At 43.1% G+C, this 25,422-nt stretch overlaps 1 protein-coding gene across 22 annotated transcripts in view; it reads right to left on the bottom strand.

Annotated features, from left to right (window-relative positions):
- The window catches only part of LOC119841029 (BTG3 associated nuclear protein), a 414,495-nt gene that overhangs the window by 103,343 nt on the left and 285,730 nt on the right, over window positions 1-25,422 (bottom strand). For 11 of the 22 annotated variants that reach the window (XM_043495003.1, XM_038367937.2, XM_043495009.1 and 8 more), the window contains 2 exons: window positions 22,941-23,084; window positions 16,477-17,291 (listed from right to left, as the gene is read on the bottom strand). In XM_043495003.1, the coding sequence (XP_043350938.1) occupies window positions 17,220-17,291; window positions 22,941-23,084 (216 nt within the window). In that variant the 3' untranslated portion in view covers window positions 16,477-17,219. Of the gene's footprint in view, window positions 1-4,884; window positions 4,984-7,395; window positions 7,515-9,849; window positions 9,905-15,124; window positions 15,188-16,476; window positions 17,292-22,940; window positions 23,085-25,422 lie in introns of those variants that run through there. The other 11 variants (XR_006275117.1, XR_006275116.1, XR_006275118.1 and 8 more) reach the window with 6 other exon arrangements.

Raw genomic sequence — 25,422 nt, 5'->3', positions numbered from 1 at the left:
CAGGCCTAGGGTAAGGCCAGATAGGTACTGAGGTTGCAGAGGGCAGCCCAAAGGTAGGCAGAGCCAGCAGGTCCAAACCCCCCTTGCCTGTGATGATTGGCTTATACACTGCAGTCCACCCCAGTGTGTGGGGGCTCAGTGGTGACTGGCAGTAGCCAAAGACTGAGGCGAGGTGGGGATAGTGGGTGGGAGTTCCCTGGGGAGGGGAGACCCAGAGACTGTGGGGGTACTGCCAGAGGGCAGCACCCTGGATAAAAGGGGCACCGGGGTCTGGGAGGGACATGGGGGTGAGCGGCAAGCAGGACACTTGCCTGCAGAGGGCGCTCCAGAGGCTGGAACGCTAATTCCCCTGACGACCATCAAGAGGCGCCACAGGGGTGAGTCCCGCACCGTGACCGTCCCAAAATGCAGAGTTCAAGTCCCGGTCCCAGGCTGAATGACTCTGGGACAGCATTTGTCCCGGATTCCCTGTGGTGCTGCTCCGTGCCTGCCTGAGGTGCAGGGGTGGCGCTCGCCTCTTTCCGGGGGGCGGGGACTGAGATGGGCCTTAGACCCCCCTCACCATGAGGCCCTGTCCCTGCTTCTCCTCTTTCCTTTGAGGCTCCCCACCCAAGCCAGGCCATGGTAGAGAACTCCATAAGAGCCTCTGTAAGGTGGAGGGTCCAGGACTCCCACAGCAGCCCGGGGTCCCTGGGCAGCTCTTACCGCGGGCCAGCTCTGGCTTCCAGCCTGGCCAGAGGATGGGGCCTCGGGAGAAGAGGAGGAGCAGAGGGGCCACAAAGGGGGCGGAGCTCCTGCATATATCCCGCTTTTGCCTTTTGAAAAGGTGGTCACCCTAGCGGTAATGGAGTCTTGAGTGCTCCCAAAACATGAAGACCAGAGCTCAGACTAGCTCGGGACACAATGCTACCCAACCGTGCAAAACAACAGGGAGGTTTTTTCTTCCCAAACTAATCTCATCTGTGGCAAATTCTACGAGGCTAAAAAACATACCTGGGTACAAATGACAAGAATGCCTATTTCTATATGGGACTGGATTTACTGGCCATATACTACAGGAGGGTGCTGCGCACTGAGGACTACCCATCACCCCACTGCTGCAGCATAAGGTCATCTGAGTTGAAGATCTGTCTGGCCTGCTCAGCAGAAGACCACACGCTTCCAGAGCAAGGCGGAAAGACAGATTTGTTTCCTTTATTACATGGTTGTGTTTATCACCCTGGGCTGGGATCCTTGGTCTTTTCCATGGAAGTTTTCTTGGGGCTGTCATCTGTGCCAGCCTGTAACCCCAACTCACCAGCCTCCACTGCCACAATTCCAACCTGATTCTCCTGAGAGTTTCAGTGGGTGCCAGCTGGCCTTTTCACCCTACAGAGAATCCTTGGGGGTGGAGGGCTGCTGCCTGGAGGGGTAACTCTTCCCTGGAACCAGGACAACATCCAGGAGATGACCATTCTGCTATAAGACACCTGAACAGGGCCTGGTGCAGAGACGCTTCATTAAGTGCACGTCAAGGCTTTCCCCAGCAACATCTCACCAGCCAAGGGATTCCCCAGCTACAGCGCAAAGCTCCAAATGTGTAGCTAGGGTAGGTCTGAGTTTTCCCAGCAATGTTGCAGGGAACCTTGGAGGGTCTCTGGGCCTGGCTCAGTACAGGAAGCTGTATACTGCTACTCCTGTCACTGCTGAGGCAAAAAGACCAAGTGCTTCCTGCCACTTGAAGACTTTCCCTGGATCAGGGGGATGGGGATGGTCACACCAGAGGGCTCCCCGGAAGACTCATCATAGAGGGGAGCAGCCGTAGAAAATCCCTACAGAGGAGAGCATACCAGAGTGGGAAGACAGTAGGATTACAGGCAAAGGCCCTGCAGAATATTGGTACCCAGACAGCACAGTGATGAGCATGTTGGATACAGGGTTCTGGAAGACTTCATTGATAAGGGAGTACTAGTCTACTACTGTCGAAAGGAAGGGGTCTGGGGGGTAGGTAAACATAGGCCAAACCAGCTCAAGGTTTCAGACCCACGACTTGGGCTAAATGTTGGTTTCATTAATGAGTGCAGACCCCAGGCGAATTCAGCTGGGGTTCCCAGGATCCCTGGGCATTAGTCCTAAGGTGTAAGAAATTGCTGCTTCACATCAATAACAAGCCTAGATCCAGACAGCTGCAACTGACAAGCATTTATAGCCAAGAACAATCAATGCAGGAAACAGAAGGACGAGGGATGATGTTTTGGGATTGGAAATGGGTGGAAAATCCGCATCTGCCACCTGAGTTACATCATCTGACACTCAACATCAGAGCCTCTCTCTTCCCCTCCCACATTGTACATCCTTCTTTTCCAACCCTTCCCCCCCTTCCATGTTTCCATTTGGGCATCCATCCTTTCCTTCAGTGAGGACCTGACCCAGGGAAACACTGGTCTTGCAAACCCACCTCCAAGCATGTGGCTTTTTGACATCACCAGGACACACTGCTGAAATTAATGGTTTTCAAGGAGGTTTAAGAGAGAAATTTATATTAGGAAAATATGACAGTCATCTTAGTTTGTCTCCCAGTTTAATAATGGAAAACAGGCATTTCACAAAAACACAACACAAATACCTCAGCATGAAACTGTTTCTGAACTGAAGTATACTGATCAAAATCCATTCTATAAAGACTGGTATTAATCAGCATGCAATAAGTCACCGTCCCTAATATCATCCAACTAAGGGAGAGAGTGTCCTGCTGCGAATCTAGTTCGAATCATCCCTCCTCTCCTTCCAGCCATTTTATTCTGCCTACATCAGCAAAACCCCTATGGATCATTCAGACAAATGGACTGACCACAAATCTGCCTCAGTGATCACAGAAGCTATCGTACATTATACATGCAGCAGAGCAAAATTTATTGCTTATGCCAGACTTACGGAGGACACTTGAGAGCCTTAAAGTGACAGCTTCAGGAGAGATCATGCTGACATGTGGATTACCTGATGCTGTGCTGCTCATTACACTGAAGCAAGAAGGTACCCAGAGCCAATCCAACTGACTGCAGCGAGGAGTAAATTCATTAAGGAAGAAGTGCCCTTACGTTTGCAGATAAAAGATCACAGACAGATTTGCATTCCTACTAAATGAGTGTGCTTTTCGATTTTTTGGCACTCCATTTGGAGTTTTGAATTTACAGCAGGAAACAATATAGATTACACTTTGTCTTCCTTCCACATCAGAGTTTCGTTCTGGAGATTATTTGCAAGCAAGCCTGAAACTTGCATTAAGCTAGAGAGTTTCTATTTGAGCTGGTACCAGAAAAGCTTGAATTTAAAGCTACCTCTATTTCTGAAGTCCACACAGAACCAGTTCAAAGTATTCAAACCATTTGCAAGCGTTTTTGTCATGAAGCTTTTCTATACTTACCCTGGAGGAAGTGGTGGCATTACTGATATATGTCCTGCACTATATTAAATGTGGCTGTGGAGTTATTTATGTATTTTTCCTGAATTCTTTTGACACAAGAGTTGATTGCAGTGTTGTATAATTACGTCTGCATCTCTGAATCTTTCCTTCTCAGCTGGAAAGTCTCAAGTTCCAAGCTGGGATTCCCTCTCCACCCCCTTCCCACTCACTTACCCCTCCTCCTGCTGGCAGTGTCAAGTGAACACCCACAGAAAACTCTTGGGTACAGCGACAGCAAAGAGAGGAAGCAGGAAGGCTGAATTCTCGGGGAAAGGAAGATCATAGATGCTCCGTTTGCTAACTCTGGACTTCAAGAAAACTCTTTTTTATCCTGGACCTTCAGAGATTTTTGTTCATTGAGAATCACAGATGCCAAGGAACTTTTTTTTTATTGCTTGTTTCTGTCTTGAGTTTTATTTGTTATTAATCCGTACCAACCCCCTCCTCCCATTCTAGACCATCACAAACTATCAACTGTGAACTGAAACCTATCACACTAACTGTTTACACTGATGATGAAATTCACCCCGGTCCCACACAGCCCTAGTCAATTAGGAACCATGCAGCTCCCAATCTGATGCTTCATGGGATGGGATGGGATAGCTGCTGCTGTCACTAGCCTGCCAGCATTTGGGTTTGGAGCCAAAGGGTCCGTTAGTGGCAACCCCACAACCCAGGCTGCCTGCACTGGCCCCTTCTGCAACAGCCTGTTAAGAGCTGGGAAGAAGACCCTTCCAAAACACACAACATGTAGCGGCCCTCCCTGCAGTCCCACTGGAGGGACTTGTGCATGCCCAGCGCATCTGGGTTAATTTTGCCTTTACAGGAAAAACCTGAATGCTAGAGTTTCCACTATAGGCCCGAAACCTCTCAGCCTCCCTCCCTGGAGACCGGCCACAGGTCACCCCCACCAGCCCTCACTGCTGTTCTCCAGGGCAGGCTGGAGTCAAGGCTAAGGACCAAATGGGACACAGAGGCCGAACTGCTCCCCACCCAACCCCAGTGACGGATGAGAAGCATTAGCAGGGGGCGAGCTGGGGAACTTTGCGCTTCTGCTGCCCAGGCTTTAGCCTGGCAGGGGATAGACACCGGAGTCAGCGGCATTCAGCACTTCAATAGGCACTAACTGAACATGCTGAAGAAAGCAGCCTAGCCATCCATCCCCTCCTTCTGGCCATACTGCAGCTGAGATGGCCACAAAGCAAGCTGAGCCAGGAGCCGAGGCAGGCGTCTTTGACCTGAGTACCTAAACGGGCGGTTCACTATATGCTATCTCCTAGGAAGGATGTTTTCTGAGATCTTCCTGAGCAGCTGGGAAGAGTCCCAGTAAATGGGCCTAAAGAACGCGCAGCGCAGCAGGGCATGCTCCCCCTACACCTGCCTGCAGGGGCCTCCGTAAACCAGTCTGAAAAGCCACCTGATGTGCTAGAGAGATGACTAACCTGAGCCCTCCAGGATGGATCCATACCCCTCACAGGGTCTCGAGACAAGCTGTGAAGTCCTCAGGAAGCGAGAGCCGCCAAGCCACAAATCCGGAGGGCCTATTAAGAAAAGTCTGGTTTTATCTGCATGCCAAATGCCTCTCCTTGCCTGGCAGGGGGGCAAAAGGCACTGAGCTCTTGTGACAGGATCAGGCCTGGGCTCATGGCCAACCCCTGCTGTGTCTTGTGGTCAGGTGCACAAGGGGAAAGGTGTTTAGCTGTTGCCCTCTTCTGGCAGGGCACTGCCTGCAGTAGCGCTCCCCAGGCCCACCTTCCCCTGGAGAGGTTTGGCAGACAGCGTCTCTCATTCAGTTCCTGGCCCCAGCTAGGCCTCTCTGTCAAAGCGAGAGCTGGAAGTCTGCCATCCCTCCCAGTCAGCTCTCAAGTGAGTAGGGCTCCCCCCTTTTAGCCCCTCCCTCTACAAGCCTGACACCTAGGGCAGGTGCAGCAGGGTGGAGCTGATGGAGCCCACAGCAGCTCACAATCCCAGTGTAGTGCTTGCATATCCCATCACAGTGCTCCTCCTAGCCTGGCAGGTTGCTCCTAGCCTGGATGTTGAGGGCAATCTGTAGGCCATTTGGAGAATACAAGCTCAGCGGCTTCCATGGGGAATAACATCCAGCAAGGGTGTCTAGGTTCTTAGGGCAGTTGTACAGCGGAGGCTGCAGGGTACATCATCCCAGCTACGATTTGTACCTTCCCCTTTTGGAATGATCAAGGCTTGTGTAAAGGGAGGCCTCTTAAATCATCTGGGCCATCCCCCAGCCAATGCAGGATTGTCCCTGTAGACAAGTGCAATCCCAGGGAGCCTGCTTGTGGCCTGGAGTGGCCCTGGAGGGATCTTGCCTCAGTTTCCCTCCAAGGTCCCAGAAATAATTTACTCACAGCAAAGGATCTTTTAAGTGATTACTCCCCCCACTCCAGAGATCTAATTTATTAAACACCATCCAGCTCCCAAAAGAGCCCCCATTTCCACCCCCCAAAATTCAGGGTTTCACAGCCCTCCTCTTAGGGACTCTGCCCTTTAAGTACTAGCCTCCCCAGCATAGACGCTGACTCCGTGGGTGCTCTGGGGCTGGAGCACCCATGGAAAAAAATAGCAGGTGCTCAGCACCCATGGGCCACCTCTCAGATCAGCACCTCCCCCTGCCTCCCAGCACCTCCTGCCTGCTATGGATCAGCTGTTCAGCAGCATGCAGGAGGTACAGGGGGGGGGGAAGGGGGGCAGGAAGAGGCAGAATATGAGTGGGGGCAGGAAGAGGCAGGCTGGGAGTGGCAGTGGGGGCTTGGAGGAAGGGGTGGGATCTGGAGCAGAGTGGGGGGTTGAGCACTCCCCCTCCCCCTGGGATCTGAGTAAGTCATCACCTATGCTCCCCAGCCTACTCTTCTCTCCTTAAGCTTAGAGATTTGCACAGCCCTTGTTCTAGGGACTGTGGCTTTAAATTCTAGCCTCCCTGGCATATAACTCACCCTTCCAGTTTACAGGGTCACACAGCTCTCTGGCCTGGAGCTGTATCCTGGTTCATTTCCTCCCCCTACCCTGGCTTTAATAGCTCATTCTCTCTGATAGGGCTTGCAGCCTTCTTTTGAGTAACCCAGCCCCCAGTCACCTGACCACTTGACCCTTCCCAGGTGGGTCTAATTACCCCAAGCCCCTGTCTGGGCCAGCTGGGAGAGAGGGGAGCCTTGCCCTGCCCATTCTCCAAGGCTCCTGGGCCCTGGCCCTTAAAGGCACAGTGGTCTGGGTTTTCCTACACCTGTGTTCTCCCAGATGCAGACTATTCCCAGGAACCAACTTCCTTTCTCCAAATGACTGAGTCAAGGCCTTCCTCTGCTTGCCCTGGACAGATGGAACAGAGTAACTACCTCCTCTGACCTTAAAGGGCCAGTACCGTGCTACAGTTCCCTACAGGACGCTATCTCATGTTTGCTCAACCTAGAGCTGCATATCCCGAGACATGAGGTTCCAGTCCCATCTCCTAAATTAGGGGAAAGAGTCCTGCAAAACCTATGCAAGCTGAACCGTCTGAGCTACACACATGTCAAGGCCTAATCACACAAGTGGAGCTGAGCATCCCTCAGGCTGTAAATTCATAGACTCACAGAGTTTAAAGCCAGAAAAGACCATTAGATCATCTACCCTGGCCACATGTATATCACAAGACATTACTTTTCACCCCCTTGTCCCTGTATCAAGCCCAGTAACTTGTGTTTGGCTACAACAGATCTCCAGAAAGGCATCCAGCCTTGGTTTGAAACATCAGGAGATGGAGAACCCCCCCACCACTGCCCTTGGTAGTTTTGTTAAGTGATTAACACACAGTTTCTAATTTGAACTGGTATGATTTTAGCTTCCTGCCATTAACTCTTGTTCTGCCTTTCTCTGCTAGATGAAAGAGCCCTTCAGCACCAGTATTATCTCCCCCCCCAAAATACTTATACATTCTAAATCAAGTCGCCTCTGAGTCTTACCCTGTACTTATCCCTGTGTTTGACGACTTGATCGCTATACATTGCATAGACAGGTGCTGTCCCAGGGTGCTCCCTTGTGGCCCGGCATGGTCCTGCAAGCACCCTGCCTCAATTCCCCTCTGAAGTTAAAAATAACAAAGCAAAATCCTCACTTTATACCCAGAGCTATTGAAACACTATTCTCTCCCTCTCAGGGTCTAATTTATTCAGCTCTCCCACAAGAGCTCCCCTGTTAGATTCATGGTTTTACAGTCCTGCTTCTTGGGGCCTAGCCATCCCCAGACCTGTAAACTCTCCCTTTGGATGCTGGGGGTTACACAGCCCTCCTTCTTGGGCATGTGTCCAGGCTGAGCTTTTCCCTCAACAGCCTCCTGGCAGCTCCCTTGACTGAGCTTGGAGCCTCCTTTTGAGTCACCCACCTGCACCTGGTCAATTAATCAGTCTCTTGAACTTCCTAGCCGAGTCTAATAACCACTAACACCTGTCTGTGCTGGCTGGGAGAGAGGGGACCCTTGTCCCAACCACTCTACCGACTCCTGCTATCAGATCCTTAAAGGACCCAGACACTAACTGCTCACAGGAACCATCTTCCTCTGTCCCAATTACTGCTACATTTGCTTCCCTGGACATGGAACAGGGTAACTGGCCTCTCAGATTATCTTCTTTGGCCTTAAAGGCAAGTGCTGCAATATATACTGAATCTTTCCTGCATTAATCAAAGGGGCTCAGATCCAAATGCCGCCAAATCCTGGGAAAATTGAGATTCCAGAACAAACTTTGCTAGTCAGGTGCATATCTATAGCACAAAGACCGCTCATATTTATAAGGTGTTGTACACACTCACTCGAGTGAGTCACTGCCAAAAGAGAGGGAGAAACTTAAATATTCAGAGCTAATCAGAGCAGAAGGATTAGGGTAGCTGGAATAGAGATATTTGCATATTTAAAGTGACATTATTGAAAAATAAAATTGCTGTTAAATAACAGCAGTTATGCAAGTCAGACACTCATGACCAGATGGAGAGCAGGCAATTTCAAAACTGTTAGGGGGATGGGCAGGGAAGACAAAATCATACAGCTCTGCACCAGGATGATCCAGGCTCTCTGATTAAGACTACTGTATGTCGTCATTAAGAGCGTGACCCTCAGCTAGGAGTAGAAAGACAGTTGAGTGGATGGGGAGGTGCAGGGGTGGAAATGGGGGGTGTGGGAAAGAAAGACCATCCCTGAGATCATGATTTTTGGTTGCCATCTAAGAACCTAGATAAGCTGCCTTCTCTGTGCAAGGTGATTTACTGTTTATCAGCATTTCATTATCAACAGGGATGCTTGGAAGGTTTAATTTTGCTACAGTAGGCAGCTATGGGGAAATACAAAACTGGTTATATTAATAATTAATGGCTGACACACACATTCCAGCTGTGACATTTATCCTGGCTGTTAAATACGCTAAGCAGCACGAGAGAGCACTCCCCATGCACAACGTAAAGCCTACAGCTGTTTTCTCTGTTAAAAGCTGTTTGGCACCCAACAGCCCATGGGTTTATGATTTATTTTTTTAAAATTTAAAGTAGTTGACCTAACTTCTCTGGTAGGATCAATACAGTGACAACAGTTCTATTTTTTCATTGGATTCAAAAAGAAATATTGTTGAGAAAGGGGGAGAAATATCCAGCCAAAGAGAGGGGGAAAAGCAGCATTGTTCAGCTAAAAATTGAATCCGAAGTTCTTAAGGGAGAGGCATGGCTGTGCCAAATTCAGGCAACAAAGACATCTAGGCAGCTTATGTGTATGTTGAAAAAAACAACGGTTCAAATTCATATTTCACACATACACTGGGCTGGTGCTGGCCAGCTCCCTAACTTTGCCTCACTTCTTCAGGAAGCCTGCAGTAAATTTTATATCTAGTTCACAGTTTAAAATTAGATTATTTTTAGACATAAATTGAGGAAAGATATTTTTCCCCCTTTGGAAGTGGCTAATGGGAAAGTCCCTCTGGTTTCCAGTCCCCTGCTCCAATTCCAGGTTCTACGTTATGACGCATAGGGGCAATCTGGGAAGCAAAGGCCAATAAATCCAAAATCCAAACAAGATTCACAGAGGGAGCTTGGCTTTAAAAAGTGGGGAGCCAGGGGGTAAGCAGTGATTTTGTTTTCAAAATTAAATACAACAGATGTTCAGACTGTGACCCACAAAGTGAAAGTGAATAATCTCTCCTTAATTAGTTTACACCATGGATAATGGTGCAGAGGTGTCAGGTTTAACTCAGAATTTCCTAGCTTTTGTTGATCTGTTTCACAACCAGATTATTTAAAGATTTTTGTTGGTGTTTAAAAATTGAATTAAAAATTTGAAAGAAAATATTCCACCGAAGGCTATTTAGTGAATAGTCATTCAGGCCCACTCCAGTCTGCTGGACAGTTTGTTAAAACACTTAAAAACATGCACTGTTTACCTGAAAACTAGATGAGGTTCTGGGGTTTTTCCAGTGTACTGGATAACTGTAGTATCTGTAACAATAAGCAAAACCTTAAGCATGTTTTCTTTATTTATTCTTTTATGTATTTAGCTCAAAAAACCAAATTTGTTTAAACAATATTGGAGAATCATTTTCCTTTGCCAGTTTCTTTTAAGCATTTTTTTTTCATAGAAAACAAGCATGAGAAAATTTTCACAACTGGAATACATCTTGTGTAAAAAAACAAAGGAGATGTAATATTTGCTCTTGATCAAGATTTCCCATGTAAAGCTGCAGCTGAGAGCAAATTTTTTTTTTTGTCCATTTCCAGCCAAATATATCTTGCTGTGGAAGAAAACATTATCGAAAATCCCAGGGTACATTTTGAAAGAATGGGGTGTTAACCCCAGTGTTCTGGCCAAATTGTAAATGGGTAATTACATTCCAACCACTTAAATTCTCCCTGTAATTTCAACTTGTTGCGGGATTCTTTACCACTGTACCTAAGTCTTATGTATTGTTGTTGTTCATTATTAATTAGTTGTGCTTTTGTGGGGCATCAAGCATTTCCTATACGTACTGTCAAACTGTGATTAGTTGAGAGATCACTTACCTTGAGCTTGTACCAATACATTCAAAAAAGAAAAGGCCTCAATTTAGCCCCAAACCCCAGAGTATCTAAATGACTTTCACATCTCCAGTCTCATCGAAATAAATGAATCTGACTGCAGATAGCTGGTCTAAATCAGCAGAGCTTGTAATGTGCTTTAGGATCCATTTGGACAAAGGGAGCTCTATAAATATAAGATCATTATTATGTCTGACATTTAAAAATGCAAGAGGCACACAGATTGCCAAAGAAATCATTGTCTAAAATCAGATTCTGCAAGGATTTTTTTTTTTAATGCTAGTTGCCACATTGCACTTCCTAATGCAAAGCTCACAAGAAGCTTTGTAAACCAGATAGTCACCAATGCAGCGAGCAGGATGCAGAGAGATGCATTTCAGGTACTCCCCAATTGAAACAAGTATTTACCAGGGGTTTGGTAAGCATTCCCTACTTTAAAGGGATTCTAACAGGATTAATAGGCCTAAAACCAAACCTAAGGAACAAATTCAGCTGTCATTTGGGTGACAGCAGACGCGGTAAGCCATTGTCTATTCTACCGCTGCCACTTTTGCAGCACAAAGTGACACTGCGATAAACCAAAAAAAGAGATTTTTTTTTTTTAGATAGTTTAAACTTGAGCTCCAGTCCATCAAACTTTAATACACTTGTGGTGTGATGCTTCCAGTACTGAGAGGTCTGAACTGTCATCGACTTCAAGGGAAGAGAAAGATTTTAGGTCTTCAGAAGTGCTCCGGTCCCTCAGCAATGCAGTCCTAGGATGTGGAGATCGATCTCACCTCAGTCCCAAGATTCCTAAAACTTCCTTTTACTTATTATATTTTAAAGGATTTTGTGATGTTTTCATTTTGTCTTCAGTACTTACACAGTGATGCATTACAGAATACCAGGAGATGATTTTCTGCTCTGATCGCTGAGCTTAAGTTCTGAATCAACTTGTAGGAACTTTCAGCTAGTGCATCATTAGAAACCATTTGCATCTATAAAAGCTTGACTTATCGTAGGAAGTTTAAATGCAGCTACCTCACCTTTCCTGTTCCTTTGGCTTCTGTTGCACATTGCACGGGCTCTCAGACTTTGCAAAGCCCACCACGGATTTCACTATTGCATTCAGTTTTACATACAAGGTGTTCAGATGCTATGCTGATGGGCAGCAGTATAAAACTCTAAAACAGGCAGACAGAAGGGATGAAATCTAGACCCACTGAAGTGTCAATAGGAGTTTTGTCATTGACTTCAATACAGCCAGCATTTCACCCTGTGGAATGTAACCTATTGCTTAAATCAGCCTCTGTACCAGATGACTGGAGGGATGGCTAATATAACACCAATTTTTTAAAAAGGCTCCAGAGGCGATCCTGGCTATTACATACTAGTAAACCTAACTTCAGTACCAGGTTAATTTGCTGAAACTATAGTAAAGAACAGAATTATCAGATACATAGATGAAAGCAATGTGCTGGGGAAGAGTCAACACGGCTTTTTATAAGGGGATATCATGCCTCATCTATCAGAACTCTTTGAAGATGTCAACAAGCACGTGGATAAGGGTGATCCAGTGGATATAATGTACTTAAACCTTCAGAAAGCCTTTGACAAGATCCCTCACCAAAGACCATTAAACAAAGCAAGCAGTGAAGGGAAACAAAGGTTAGGAATAAATTATCAGTTTTCACAATGGAAAGAGGTAAATAGCGAGGTCCCCTAAGGATCTGTATTGGAACCTGTGCTGTTCTATATATTCATAAATGATCTGGAAAAGGGGGTAAACAGTCATGAAGCAAAGTTTGCAGAAGATACAACATTACTCAAGATAATTAAGTCCAAAGCAGACTGCAAAGAGTTATAAAGGGATCTCACAAAATTGAGTAACAAAATGGCAGATGAAATTCAGTATTGATAAGCGTAAAGTAATGCACATCTATACATATAAAATGATGGGTTCTAAATTAACTGTTACCACTCAAGAAAGAGATCTTGGAGTGACTGTGGATAGTTCTCTGAAAACATTTGCTCAATGTGCAGCGGAAGTCAAAAAAGCAACAGAATGTTAGGAACCATTAGGAAAGGGATAAATAAGGCAAAATATCATAATGTTACTATATAAATCTATTGTACGCCCATACCTTGACTACTGTATGCCGTTCTGGTTACCCCTTCTCAGAAAAGTTGTATTAGAATTGGAAAAGGCTGTGATCCAGAAAAGCACTCACTTAACTTTAAGGACAAATCCCATTGACTTCAATGGAATTACTCACATACTTAATGTTAAGCACATGCTTAAATGCTTTGCTGGGTGAGGACCGTAGAAGCCCTTATTAGTTAATGGACAGACACACTCTGATTTAGCTAGGTTTTGAATCAGGCCTCTAATGGTAAAAGATCTCAAAGCATTTTTCATTATTATTGTAGATACAGCACCAACAATGTGGTAGGAATTTTAGACATATGTGAATAGAAGCAGTGAAATCCTGGCCCCTTTGATAGCAATGGAAAGAATCCCATTGACTTCAAAGGGGCCAAGATGTCATCCACGGTCTCTACCCTGAAAAGCTTCAAGTCTAAATATTATTAAATAATACAACACTATTCGGGCATTATTTATCCCATCGGTCATAAGGTGAGTTGCTGACAAGTCTAGGACTTACTCTGTTATAAACATTCTCTCTTTATGAATAATTGCAGTCACATGTTATCAATATCTGCATCCCCAACAAAAGGAGTATGGTGAAAAATCCAATTTTTAAAAAAATGCAGGATGTTAAAGACATTTTATTGCAAGGGAAAAGAGCCATTTTCTTATTAAAAAGGCAGAGACCGAAAATAATGAGGGAGACATAACAAGAAAGCTCCAATCCAAACTGGCCTGCTTAAAAGGTCAAGCCACCACCACTTTGGACATAAATAAAGTGAAACAACGCTAATTTGGCCTCATTCAGAGCCAGGCAAACTGTAAGGCCTCACAGAGTTTTTGATCACTATGGTCCCAATCCTGCAATGAACTCTACATGGGCAAACCCCTGCACTCTTGCAGCTCTTTACAGATGCAGGGGTCCATTGGAGGGGAACTCAGTTTAGAATTGAATCCTATGTCCTCCCATGCAGGACTAATATTATTTGTATATGGTAGGGCCCATGATGAACTAGCTGCATTCTAGACATTCAAGAAAAGATGGCCCTTCCTCAAGGACCTGCTAATCTAAAGACAGAGGCTGGGGGAAGGGGAACAACCAATAGAAGTATCTGATCCAGCACTATGAAAAGGAGGACTTGTGGCACCTTAAAGACTAACAAATTTATTTGAGCATAAGCTTTCATGAGTTACAGCTCACTTCATGCTCAAATAACTTTGTTAGTCTCTAAGGTGCCACAAGTACTCCTTTTCTTTTTGTGGATACAGACTAACACGGCTGCTACTCTGAAACCTGATCCAGCACTGACGCCATTGTTCTCTGAAGTACTATTATTTATACTACGATACTGCCTACAATGTGTTACGTGTTAGCCAAACACAGAGGAAGATATAGTCTCTGCCTCTAGGAGTGCACAATCTAAATATCTGAATCCATAAGAGAACCTTAATATTATTTTCCTATTTATTTTAAGTTATTTGCACTCACCCTGATCAGACAGCGGCCAGTGCCAGGTGCCCCAGAGGGAATGAACAGAGCAGGTAATCATCAAGTGATCCATCCCGTCGCCCATTTCCAGCTTCTGGCAAACAGCGGGTAGGGGCACCATCTCTGCCCATCCTGGCTAATAGCCGTTGATGGACCTACCCTCCATGAATTTATCTAGTTCTTCTTTGATATATATATATATATACACTGGTATCTCCACACACACACACAGAACTGTCATCACTTTCATCCTCTCCTGCCAAGAGTATGCAGTGCTCAAATGGTTAATGGAAAATCACTTGACACCAAGCCTTTGCCATCTGCTCCATCTTGTACTCTAGCTGCAAAATGCAGAGAGAGAGAGAGAGAGAGAGAGAGAGAGAGAGAACTCTGTGGTTTAAATGCATATGTGCTGTGTTTACACAATGCAGCATGTGCACTTGTTGTTTTCCTCAGGACTCAGAGCAGGGGAGAAAGTCAGCACTTTCTGATGGAGAGCATGAAGGTTTTAACTCCAATGGGAATATGGTAAGGGAGGATTATGTAGCTTTATCGTCAATAACCAGCAGCTTCACCTTCCCAAGCTTCTTCACCGTCACTTCAAAATAGTGTTTTCTTATTAAACAGCCACTCTAAAACTTGCAGGAATCACTGTATTTTTAGGCTTCCCTTTGGATGCAAAGTTATTTAAACATCACCCAGTTTGGGAAGCACTATTAAAAATGAAACTGGCTAGTAGCCATATTCTTTAACCTATTGTAAATGTAGTTTTCACAGAGTATCAGGGTTGGAAGGGACCTCAGGAGGTCATCTAGTCCAACCCCCTGCTCAAAGCAGGACCAATCCCCAATTTTTGCCCCAGATCCCTAAATGGCCTCCTCAAGGATTGAACTCACAACCCTGGGTTTAGCAGGCCAATGCTCAAACCAGTTTTGACAGACTCTGGCTGGTAATTTGTATTGTACTTGTGCCTCAGCAAATATCCTAATGAAAAGTGTGAACTTACAGTAAACTTATTACTCACCAGGGACAATATTTGCAAGGAAATCTTGGGTGTTAAGGCCTACAGCTCCAGAGGGACGTTTTCCTAAGTTAAGTCAAAAAGAATTTGTGGCTATGTCTCATTCACTAACATTTTAATAGATATATAATATATTATCTATCAATAAGAACCTAGCTTATTCAGTTAAAAAAATAAACAACTATACTTTTCTCATTGGCTGAAACGCACAAGCAGGTCTGTTCTCTATTAGCCAATAATGGTCCTGAAAATAATATCTCTTCCCTTTAAATTAGCTTACTAAATAAATATATCTGGGGTGAAATCCTGGCTGTGTTGAAATCAGTGGGAAAACTCCCATTGACTTCAATGGGGTCAATATTTCACTCCTGGAGAGGTGGGGCAGGTGGAGAGGTGGCCTTTGAGGTAACTGTGGACCTGCTCTATTTTTTGAAACCTTTTAGCAGAGTAAGTCCAGAGTGCCACAGGAATGTAAAGGGATGTAGGAAAGTCTCTTACAGAGAAAAATCAGTGATTTCAAGACCATGAATACTACAAAATTAGACCTCATTACTGAACTACTGAATCACAAATCTTACAAAATGATTTAATCTAAAGGGCACTACTCAGCTGGCTCAACACAGATAAAGTAATTCGAATAAATAACTAGATCAACACCTCCTGAGAAAGAAACCCTCATATCTCATAAAGCATATGTGGCAGCAGCAGAACAGATTCCTAAGTAGAAAACATCTATCCAGGAACTATGTCGTCAATAAAAAGAGCAAAAATGAACAGAATAAGGCTAGGGTTTCAAAGAGGACAGACTAAAGGAGTCAGGTGACCAACTCCAATTTACTTAATCCCAGCCTAAATTCTTGACAACAAATCATCTAACCAGGTTTAACCCACACCCACTTACCTATTGCTCACAGAAAGTACAAAGTACACCATTCCCCACAGGGCTGGAGGCAGGAGTTGGGAGTCACTCCAAGGAGAAAAATTCTCATAAAGTTTGGTTTGAAATGGCTTCATAAATTTACTGAGTAAGATGCAATTTGCAGACTCTGAAGCTCAGAAAGGTTCACATTGGAACAAACCAAATTTTTCCCATGATGGAATGCCACTGCAAATCCATAGACTGGGGTTTGGCTAATAACAGCGTCATGCCTATTTGGTGGGACCAAAGTAAGACTAGACCTCATCTTCCCTGTAGACTTTACTTAGACTCACCTCTGATTTTGGTACTATGCCTCTACAGACAGCAGATATCTATAAATATTTCACAGCTATAGTGTTATAAAAATAGCCAACATAAAATGTGTTCTCACCTAAGGATATACAATGTGGGGTGTGGGGAGAGGGAAACTACACTGTTCATAAATACACATTTATTTGTTTCTTTAGAAATGCATAATTACAGCATTTGATAGCATTTTTTCCTTAGAAAAGTAGTTAAGCAACAATACAAACAAAATTGTTAGTCTTTTGCAAATACAATTTTTCATTACACTGAACAGAAATCACCAGCAAAAGGCTAATACTTGCAGTATGGGTTTTGGGGTTTTTTTAAACATTTTCTTTTTTTGTTATAAACACCTTAGCAAATAAAAAAAGCCATTTAAACAATGAAAAATATTTGAGCTCTTGATTTTCTATATGTGATAACGCACGTACTGCAAAGCAGCAATGTGTTTGATAAGAGAGCTACGGACATTCACTGGTATGATTCACAGAAGAAATAATGGTATAAAACATTAATTTGGTTTTAATGTTTTGGTTGATTAGATGTTTTTCTTTTTCTCATGGAGAGAACATTTTTCCTTAAATACCTAAGGGATGAACCTATATATTTAGAGGGCCAACTCCTCAGCTGGTGTAAAGTGATGTAGTTCCACTGAAGTCAGAACTACACTGATTTACACCAGGTGAGGATCTAGCCATGTGTGTAAAAACAAACAGACCAACAGAACAGTGATATTTACAGGAGATGTAAATGAAAATGTCTGTTAGTCTGATGGTCACATCCTTTCTCCTGGTGTTGTACATGGGCAGCAGCCTTTAGCTTCTGACTGTGGTCACTGGCATCTGGATCTATGAAGCTTCCACAGTTCCTGCTTTACTGGATCTGGATTGCTCCATGTTCTATCTGCATTTCTGGCTGGATAGTTGATTGAAGGGAATCTGTGCTCTATGGAAAGAAACGCATAAAAAATGAATTAATATTTTCCTTCATATTAACTTCTCAATGCAAGTGCATTAAAGAAGATGCTAAAAGCAAGTTACTCAAGATCTTTAATCCCCGCCCCACCATTGACTTGCTGTGTGGCCTTCTATGCCAGTTGCTTCACCGTCTCATCCTCCCCACCTGAGAGAAAGGGATCGTGTCACTTACCTGGCTCACAGGAGTATAGGGAAAACTGCTGAGTACACATTTATATAGCATTTTGAAAAACACAAAGATAATAAAAATGAAAAGTGTTGTTAAAACACTGTATCTTTTTTGATGCTAAATATTTTATCATCTTCCTTTTGGCCACATATAAATCTCAATTAATTACCAGATCTTCCTAATGTGTCCAAAATTAAAGGAGTTTATTTTTCCAAAGATGGGCAGAAGGTGCTTCATGCTCGTACGGAAAGGGGAATACACTATACTGTTACAAGGCACGTTTATACTGGTATAACTCCATCCACACTAAAGGGTGTATCAATACAACTATTTCAGTAAAAAAAAAAATCAAAACCCTAACCAAAATAGTTACACCAACCCAAAACTTGTGTGTGGATCAGGCCTACGCTGGAATTGAAATGGGAGTTTATATAAGTCTTAGCGCAGTAGCATTCCACCTTTACTGTGTACAATGGGCCCTTTTATATACTCCTCCTAGGGTTCTCAGACAACACAAGACAAGCACATTTAAGTACAATTCACACCTAATAAACAAGGTCAAATAAGAATATAAGTACTGTAAATAATCCTGGTGTTTTCTGGGAAATTAACTTTCTCCCTCTAGAATGAGGCCAAGAATTCTCAACTCCTACAGAGAGGAAATAGACCTGTATGAACAGGATTAAAAGAAAAACAAACCAAAACCCCATACAACCGGTTTACTCTTAAAAAGAAAAAGAAAAAAAGATGTTTGCGTTAAGAATGTGAGTTATTCACGTATTGGTCCAGTCAAGCGAGGCCTCCAAGTGAGTAGCTAACGTGGAGAGCCTCAGGGGATTGTGCCCAAGATTCTGCATGAAGCAAAGTGAACCTAGATTGTCATATAAATTGTACCTTTGAGCTAGCTGATGCTCTGGGAACAGGATGGGATGCAAAAGCAATAGAGTAGCAACACTGCCATTACAGGAAAAGATATTTTTTGACACCCTATTTACTGCCCTCTCTCTCCTAATAAGGAAAAACTAGTGTCAACACTTGGGATGGGGCTTCAGAGAAACCAGGAATGAAACACAGCTAATGGTTTTCCTACCCAAACACTTTGCTGGATGGTAGTGGCTTATTCAAATAAAAATACTGTGAAGTTCAACTTGTCAAAGATTTCTTCTTAAATTAAGGTTTCACTGTGAAATTAATTCTTGCCTGCTTTTGTGTGTTCTGTTGCCAGTAATTACATGTAGCTACAATTTTTTCTCCTGTGGAATTCTACGAGTCATTTGATTGCTTATTTACTTGTCCTATATAACAGTGCCAATCAGGAGAATAATGCTAACAGCTTGTCAACCACTAAGCTTTAAAGCTACTACCTAAACACCTGGAAAAAAAATCTGTACCACAAGCACTGATTATATATCCAGGATTCAGGATATCAGGACAGAAGTACGAGACTGTTTGAAGGGCTTACAAGTGAGCTTCAATTGTGTGGTTTCCCCCCACGTTAACCAAAATTTGACCCCCAATCAGGAGATTTCAGTGAAAAAAATAGTATGTGATATTACCACATTTTGTTCTTGCAAATTAATATGTCAAGAATCATTAGAGTTTCTATAAGTAAATAATGCAATCAGGACATGAAAGTATGCAAACTACTTCTAGGCCCTGAATATTAGCCAGATGTCAACCCGACCTTTGGACATGCAGTTGCAATTTTGTGCCTGCAATGCACTGCTGACATACTAGTAGTTAGATGTCTAAGTACCTGATTTGTGAGCACAAATTACCAGTCAGTCTTCTAGTTATTAACACTTGTGCCTTAAATTAACTTGCAAGTACAAAACTGTGCTTGAATAAACTGAAATTAGTATTGAACTTCAGAGTAGTCGTATCTGCTTCAGTTCAACTCAAAGGAGTGATTAATTTCAAAGGAGCCTCATTTCTACCTCTAATTTTACATGTGCAACCTCGCATCCATAAACAAGAAGGCACAGTTTGGAAAGCACAAAGGTGAGAAATTAGAGGCTGATTTTCAGACCTGAAGTAAAAAGAAAAGGAGGACTTGTGGCACCTTAGAGACTAACAAATTTATTTGAGCATAAGCTTTCGTGAGCTACAGCATGCATCCGATGAAGTGAGCTGTAGCTCATGAAAGCTTATGCTCAAATAAATTTGTTAGTCTCAAAGGTGCCACAAGTACTCCTTTTCTTTTTGCAAATATAGACTAATACGACTGCTATTCTGAGACCTGAAGTAGGTGTTCACATATGATGTTTTGAACTTGGAATTTGTGCAGGGTACTAGATTTTGGCCCTGGAGGACAACAATGAGGGCCACTTTTGAGAAGCTTGGATACAGAAACAGATTCAAAATGTCTGAGAGCATGAAAATATCTCTGCATAGAATGTTCTGGAAAAATAAATAATACATGTTGCTGCTGCACTACTGAACTAAAATGTGCATTTAATATTTTTCCCTTTATCCAATCAGTTCATTTCCAGCGATGCAGGACCACTCCAACATTTCAGCCAAACTGATTATTTGTTTATGAGTTCATAAGTAATCCATACATTTTAAGGTTATGCAAATATTAGGTTCGTTTTACTAATTTACATTTATAGCTCCTTAGTTTTTAGTCTTTTAGTCCTAGTTTTTAGTAAACTAGGAAATATTTACCCTGAATTATTTTTAGCCTTTTTTGCATTTCTTTCCATACCCCTCTTGTTTTACATTCCTTTCAGTTTATCTACAACTTGGTAATCTCTGTGGTTAGCCACAATGTAAAAACCTAACACAGTGCAAAGTGTCTCTGAAAGTAAGTGACTTCTTTTGTCGTTGCCAATCGTGTGGGAGACAGATGCCTATATTTACTGCTGGACTTGATAACCAACTGCCTGTCAGATCTAATAGCTGAGAGGGATGATAATGTCACAAAAAAACGGCTCCCTAACAAATTCAATGGGAAGTGATTTACGGGAACCCTCTGGGGCCCAGATCTGGAATGGCAATTTACTATGAACAAGCACCTCTGAATGTGTGATGCAACAGTATTTTATTACTTGGATAGAGCCAGAAGTGTGCATGGCACTTTAAAGGTTTAAAATAAATAAATATGACAAGAGCCCCGTACTGTGAAGCTTATTGTCTGTGGCATTTGTGATAGACACTGCAATCCCATGCAGTATCTTTGGGGACTGTTGTTTTAAATTTATGAATGATTTATGTAGGATTGTGTTCTACTCCATGTGGAAGGGTTATCACAGCTCCTCCAGGAACTCAAAACTAACTTGGATGAGCTGCTAAGGACACTTCTACAGTTAAAATGCTGCATCAGTGCACCTGTGCTGCGGTAGTGCTTCAATGAAGATGCTAGTTAATCCACCTCCCTGAGAAGCTCTCCAGCCGACATAGCGCTGTCTACACGGAGGGTTAGCTCACTACAATTATGTTGCTTAGGGGGTGGATTTTTCACGTCGCTGAGCGACATAGCTATGCTGATATAAGTCTGTAGTGTAGACCAGACCAAAGACTGTAAGTAACTCCAGAGAGGTACCATGCCCTGAGGTGATTTGCATATACCGGTTCAAACTTGGTTTTCCAGAGACCAAGAGACAAAGAAAGATGTTTGGCTGAGTTTAAACAGACTCCGGGCCTTCATTTTGAGTGAGCAAACGGATGGGATCTTCTGTACAAGGGGAAACCCCAACCTTTGCTGAAGGGTTGGAAAGGATATTGTATTACTAGCCTCCTCATGTGGAAGATGGGCAATTTTTAGTATGTTTAGTAAGCGTGTGGGACCTCTTTTTGTTTTCATATATTTTCTCTGTGATGCTTTTGCCCTAAGATTAAGTGTACTTTGCTTTGGAAGAGCCACGAGTAATACTTTTACACTATTTTTGTCCTTATTTATTGTACGTTATGGGTAGAGAATGTACAGGAATATTTTGTTCTAACACTGATTTGATAATTTATTGGGCTATATATTCCCACTCTGTTAAGGCATAGTTCTAGCTATATTCTTTTAGGCATTCAGAGGCCTTCAGGCATAGGGGAATCTATAAATAAAAATGCATAATTACTATTATTATTATTTTTTCCAGTGGCATTAAAACACCAGAAAGCTCCTGGACACAATAGACCAGCTTCAGGTTACATGTCAAGGCTTATGGCTCTCGCATGTCATTCTGAATATGCACACTTCCAGCACACCTGGGAAGGGTTTCTTTCCACTCATGACAAAATACACTGTCAGTAGCAGACCTTGCTTATTACACCACTGTATTCAAAATTCATGTAAAAGTCAGGCCATTTAAAACTCTTTTGTTCCCGCAACCTCAACTTGCATTCACTCCAATTTGAGTCCAGGATGCTCTGCAATACTCAGGAGGCCCTCAAAAAATCAGGACTTTGGTTTGTAAACTGAAACTATTTTTTAATCTTAACAGTCCAAAACTAGCTGGTCAAACTGGTAACCTTCAATACACATACACAATATTGGAGAACATCGTAACTTACAAAATGCAACATTTTCTTTTCCAGAGAGCTGATAAAGCAATTTTTTGCCCATTTTGCAGCCAGGTTAGACATCCCCACAAAATAGGGGTTTACAATAGGAATAGTGACAAAATCTAACTCTAGAGCCAGCTAGTGGCACTGCTGTCATAACACTGTACATGATATGGCTGGCAGCTCAGTGTGCATTCCTTCTGGGCTCCTTTGAGCAGTTTTGGGAGTAAAGCAACTACCTTAGAAAATTTGACACTGTTTGAGACCAGCCTCACTTTGTTGCCATCAGCATCAGTCATTGCTTTGAGCGGATGAGAAATTAGGCATGTACTCTTGGTGAGTGACTATCAGGTTGCAGTCAGATGGCCTGAGATCACTGCCAAGTTCAAGTATCTTTATATTTCCTGAGAAAAACCAAGAGTTTTCTACAGCCAGCTACATGAACATTCATGTTGGCATGAAGGATAATGCCTCCATTTTAAAAGAGAGCCTCAAGTGCTTGCTTATAATTGCTAACACTGCAGCTGATGTGAGAAATCCAGGCAGTAGATCAAAATGATTGAACTACAGGCAGGAAGGGCAGGCACCCTTCAAGAAGACTGGACTTGAGAACCTCAGGCTGAAAGAAGCTTTCCTGATATGACTCCAGGCAAAAATCTTCCTCCTGTCCTATCAGCTTGGTATTCCTCTTCTACTGATTCAGGAAAATGATGATGACTAAAGTGACTATTTTCTAGGGGCAATCAAGCAAGGACTCAGAGGTAGGAATAAGGCCAGGAATAGTCAAAGGTTGTTTATAAATGGAGGCACTCATTTTAGGAGACATTTTTAGAGTTGAGAAATTGCGTATTCTAAACCCTAAGGGAATGGAATATTTGTGGACAGAAACATAGTTACGATGACAGGCATTTGCATCTTTTTAAGTACTTTCAAATGGGAAAAAATACATACTTGATTAGTAGCAGCGTGGTCTGTCACTGGTGCCAGCTGGACATATTGGACCTGGATATCACTCCCTTGGAGTGGGGATCCATCTACGCCCCCAGATGCAGGATCTGCAGAGGCAACAGCTATCAACTGAGCACCGTGTAACACCTGCAGACAAACCAACAGAGAAAGTATCCTGTAAACAATCATAATTACAAAGGCATTGAGAAACATCTGTAACTACAAAACAGATGTGAGACCAAAACAGCAACAAAAGAACCCCACCAAAAAACTATCCATCAATAATGGTTAAGTTAAATTGCAAGGGTTTCCAAGAGAATATGGTATTCATACTGAAGGACAGTTAGGCCAGAAGCATTTTGTTGTGCTTTATAAAATCTGGATTCCTTCAGTTCTTTAGTGAAAGGGTTAACAGCCAACATACCTGGAAACGTTTACCTTGCTTATGATACAAAACAGTTCTGTATTCAAAATGTATCAGCACTAGTGACGGAACAAAACCATCCTGAGGGATTATGCTAAATACTCCAGGTTTCATTTCTTTAATTAAAATAAAACCACCTTAGATTAACACAAACAGAATGAGGCTGTTCCTCTAACAGATAATAATATGTAGCACTTACACACTGCTTCCTATAACTAACTGCTGAACCTATTTTCCTTGTAAAGAGTGCACCCAATTCCCATTAGTCTAGTGGGAATTACACCAACATTCTGAGAGAAACAAAATGGAACACTGGTGTTTACATCATGCTGTTCTGTGGCCCTAATCCAAAGCCCAGTCAAGTCAATGGGAGCCTGTACATTAATTCCAGTGGCCTTTGAATCAAGGTGTAGAATCCCAATAGGCAAAGGAAGATCTCAGCCCAGGTCTCCTATAAGTGTAATAAAGCAGCACTGGGGACTAACGTCCCAATGACACCTCCAGAAGAAACCCAGAAGCTCTAAATAAACTTCTCAGTGAGAAGAGAGGAGGAGCTAGAGCCCTGCAGCCAGTGACCAGAGTGCTGTGTTTTAATTAACCAGAGCTGGGGGGGGGGGTTTCTGCTAGATTTTATGTTTGCATACAAATCTTTGGCTTCATTTGTTATTATAGATGTATCCTAAAGCCCATGATATGGGGCAGGAGAAGGGCTTTGTAGGGGTGATTGGCTCTTGTTAATGGACCAGGTGTCTGATGCCCCTAGCTTACAAGGATATACAGTACTGCTAATGCCATAGGCCATATTTTCACAAAATTTGCAATTTTTTACATTCTTAAAATCACTTTGGAAAAGATAATTAGTAGGACTGTCGATTAATTGCAGTTAACTCAAGCGATTAACACAAAAATATTAATTGTGATTAATCACAGTTTTAATTGCACTTTTAAACAATAGAATACCAATTGAAATGTATTAAATATTTTTGATGTTTTTGTACATTTTCACAAATATATTGATTTCACTTGCAACATAGACCAGTGGTTCTCAAACTAGGGCCGCCGCTTGTTCAGGGAAAGTCCCCGGCGGGCTGGGCCAGTTTGTTTACCTGCTGCATCCACAGGTTCAGCTGATTGCAGCTCCCACTAGCCACGGTTCGCCACTCCAGGCCAATGGGGGCTGCGGGAAGTAGCGCGGGGCGAGGGATGTGCTAGCCGCTCTTCCTCCAGCCCCCAAAAGAAACAGAATTTTTCAATTCACTTCATACAATACCATAATGCAATCTCTTTATCGAGAAAGCACAACGTACAAATTTGGGGGGGGGGGTTGTTACGTAATGTCACTCAAAAACAAAACAATGTAAAACTTTAGAGCCTACAAGTTCACTCAGTCCTACTTCTTGTTCAGCCAATCACTAAGACAAACACATTTGTTTACATTTACAGGAGATAATGCTGCCGGCTTCTTATTTACAATGTCACCTGAAAGTGAGAACAGGTGTTCGCATGGCACTTTTGTAGCCGGTATTGCAAGGTATTTATGTGCCAGATATGCTAAACATTCGTATGCCCCTTCATACTTTGGCCACCGTTCCAGAGGACGTGCTTCCATGTTGATGATGCTCATTAAAAAAATAATGTGTTAATTAAATTTGTGACTGAACTTCTTGGGGAAGAATAGTATGTCTCCTGCTCTGTTTTACCTACATTCTGTCATATATTTCATGTTATTGCAGTCTCGGAAGATGACCTAGCACATGTTGTTTGTTTTAAAAACACTTTCACTGCAGATTTGACAAAACGCAAAGAAGGTACCAAAGTGAGATTTCTAAAGATAGCTACAGCACTTGACCCAAGGTTTAAGAATCTGAAATGCCTTCCAAAATCTGAGAGAGATGAGGTGTGGAGCATGCTTTCAGAAGTCTTAAAAGAGCAACACTCTGATGTGAAAACTCCAGAACTCAAACCACTAAAAAAGAAAATCAACCTTCTGCTGGTGGCATCTGACTCAGATGATGAAAGAGAACATGCGTCGGTCTGCACTACTTTGGATTGTTATCGAGC

This window comes from Dermochelys coriacea, chromosome 12 (genome assembly GCF_009764565.3).
Source record: "Dermochelys coriacea isolate rDerCor1 chromosome 12, rDerCor1.pri.v4, whole genome shotgun sequence".
NCBI classification, from domain to species: Eukaryota; Metazoa; Chordata; order Testudines; family Dermochelyidae; genus Dermochelys; species Dermochelys coriacea.
The sequence above is the reverse complement of the archived record's forward strand: the minus strand, read 5'-3'. Positions and strand labels throughout refer to the sequence as shown.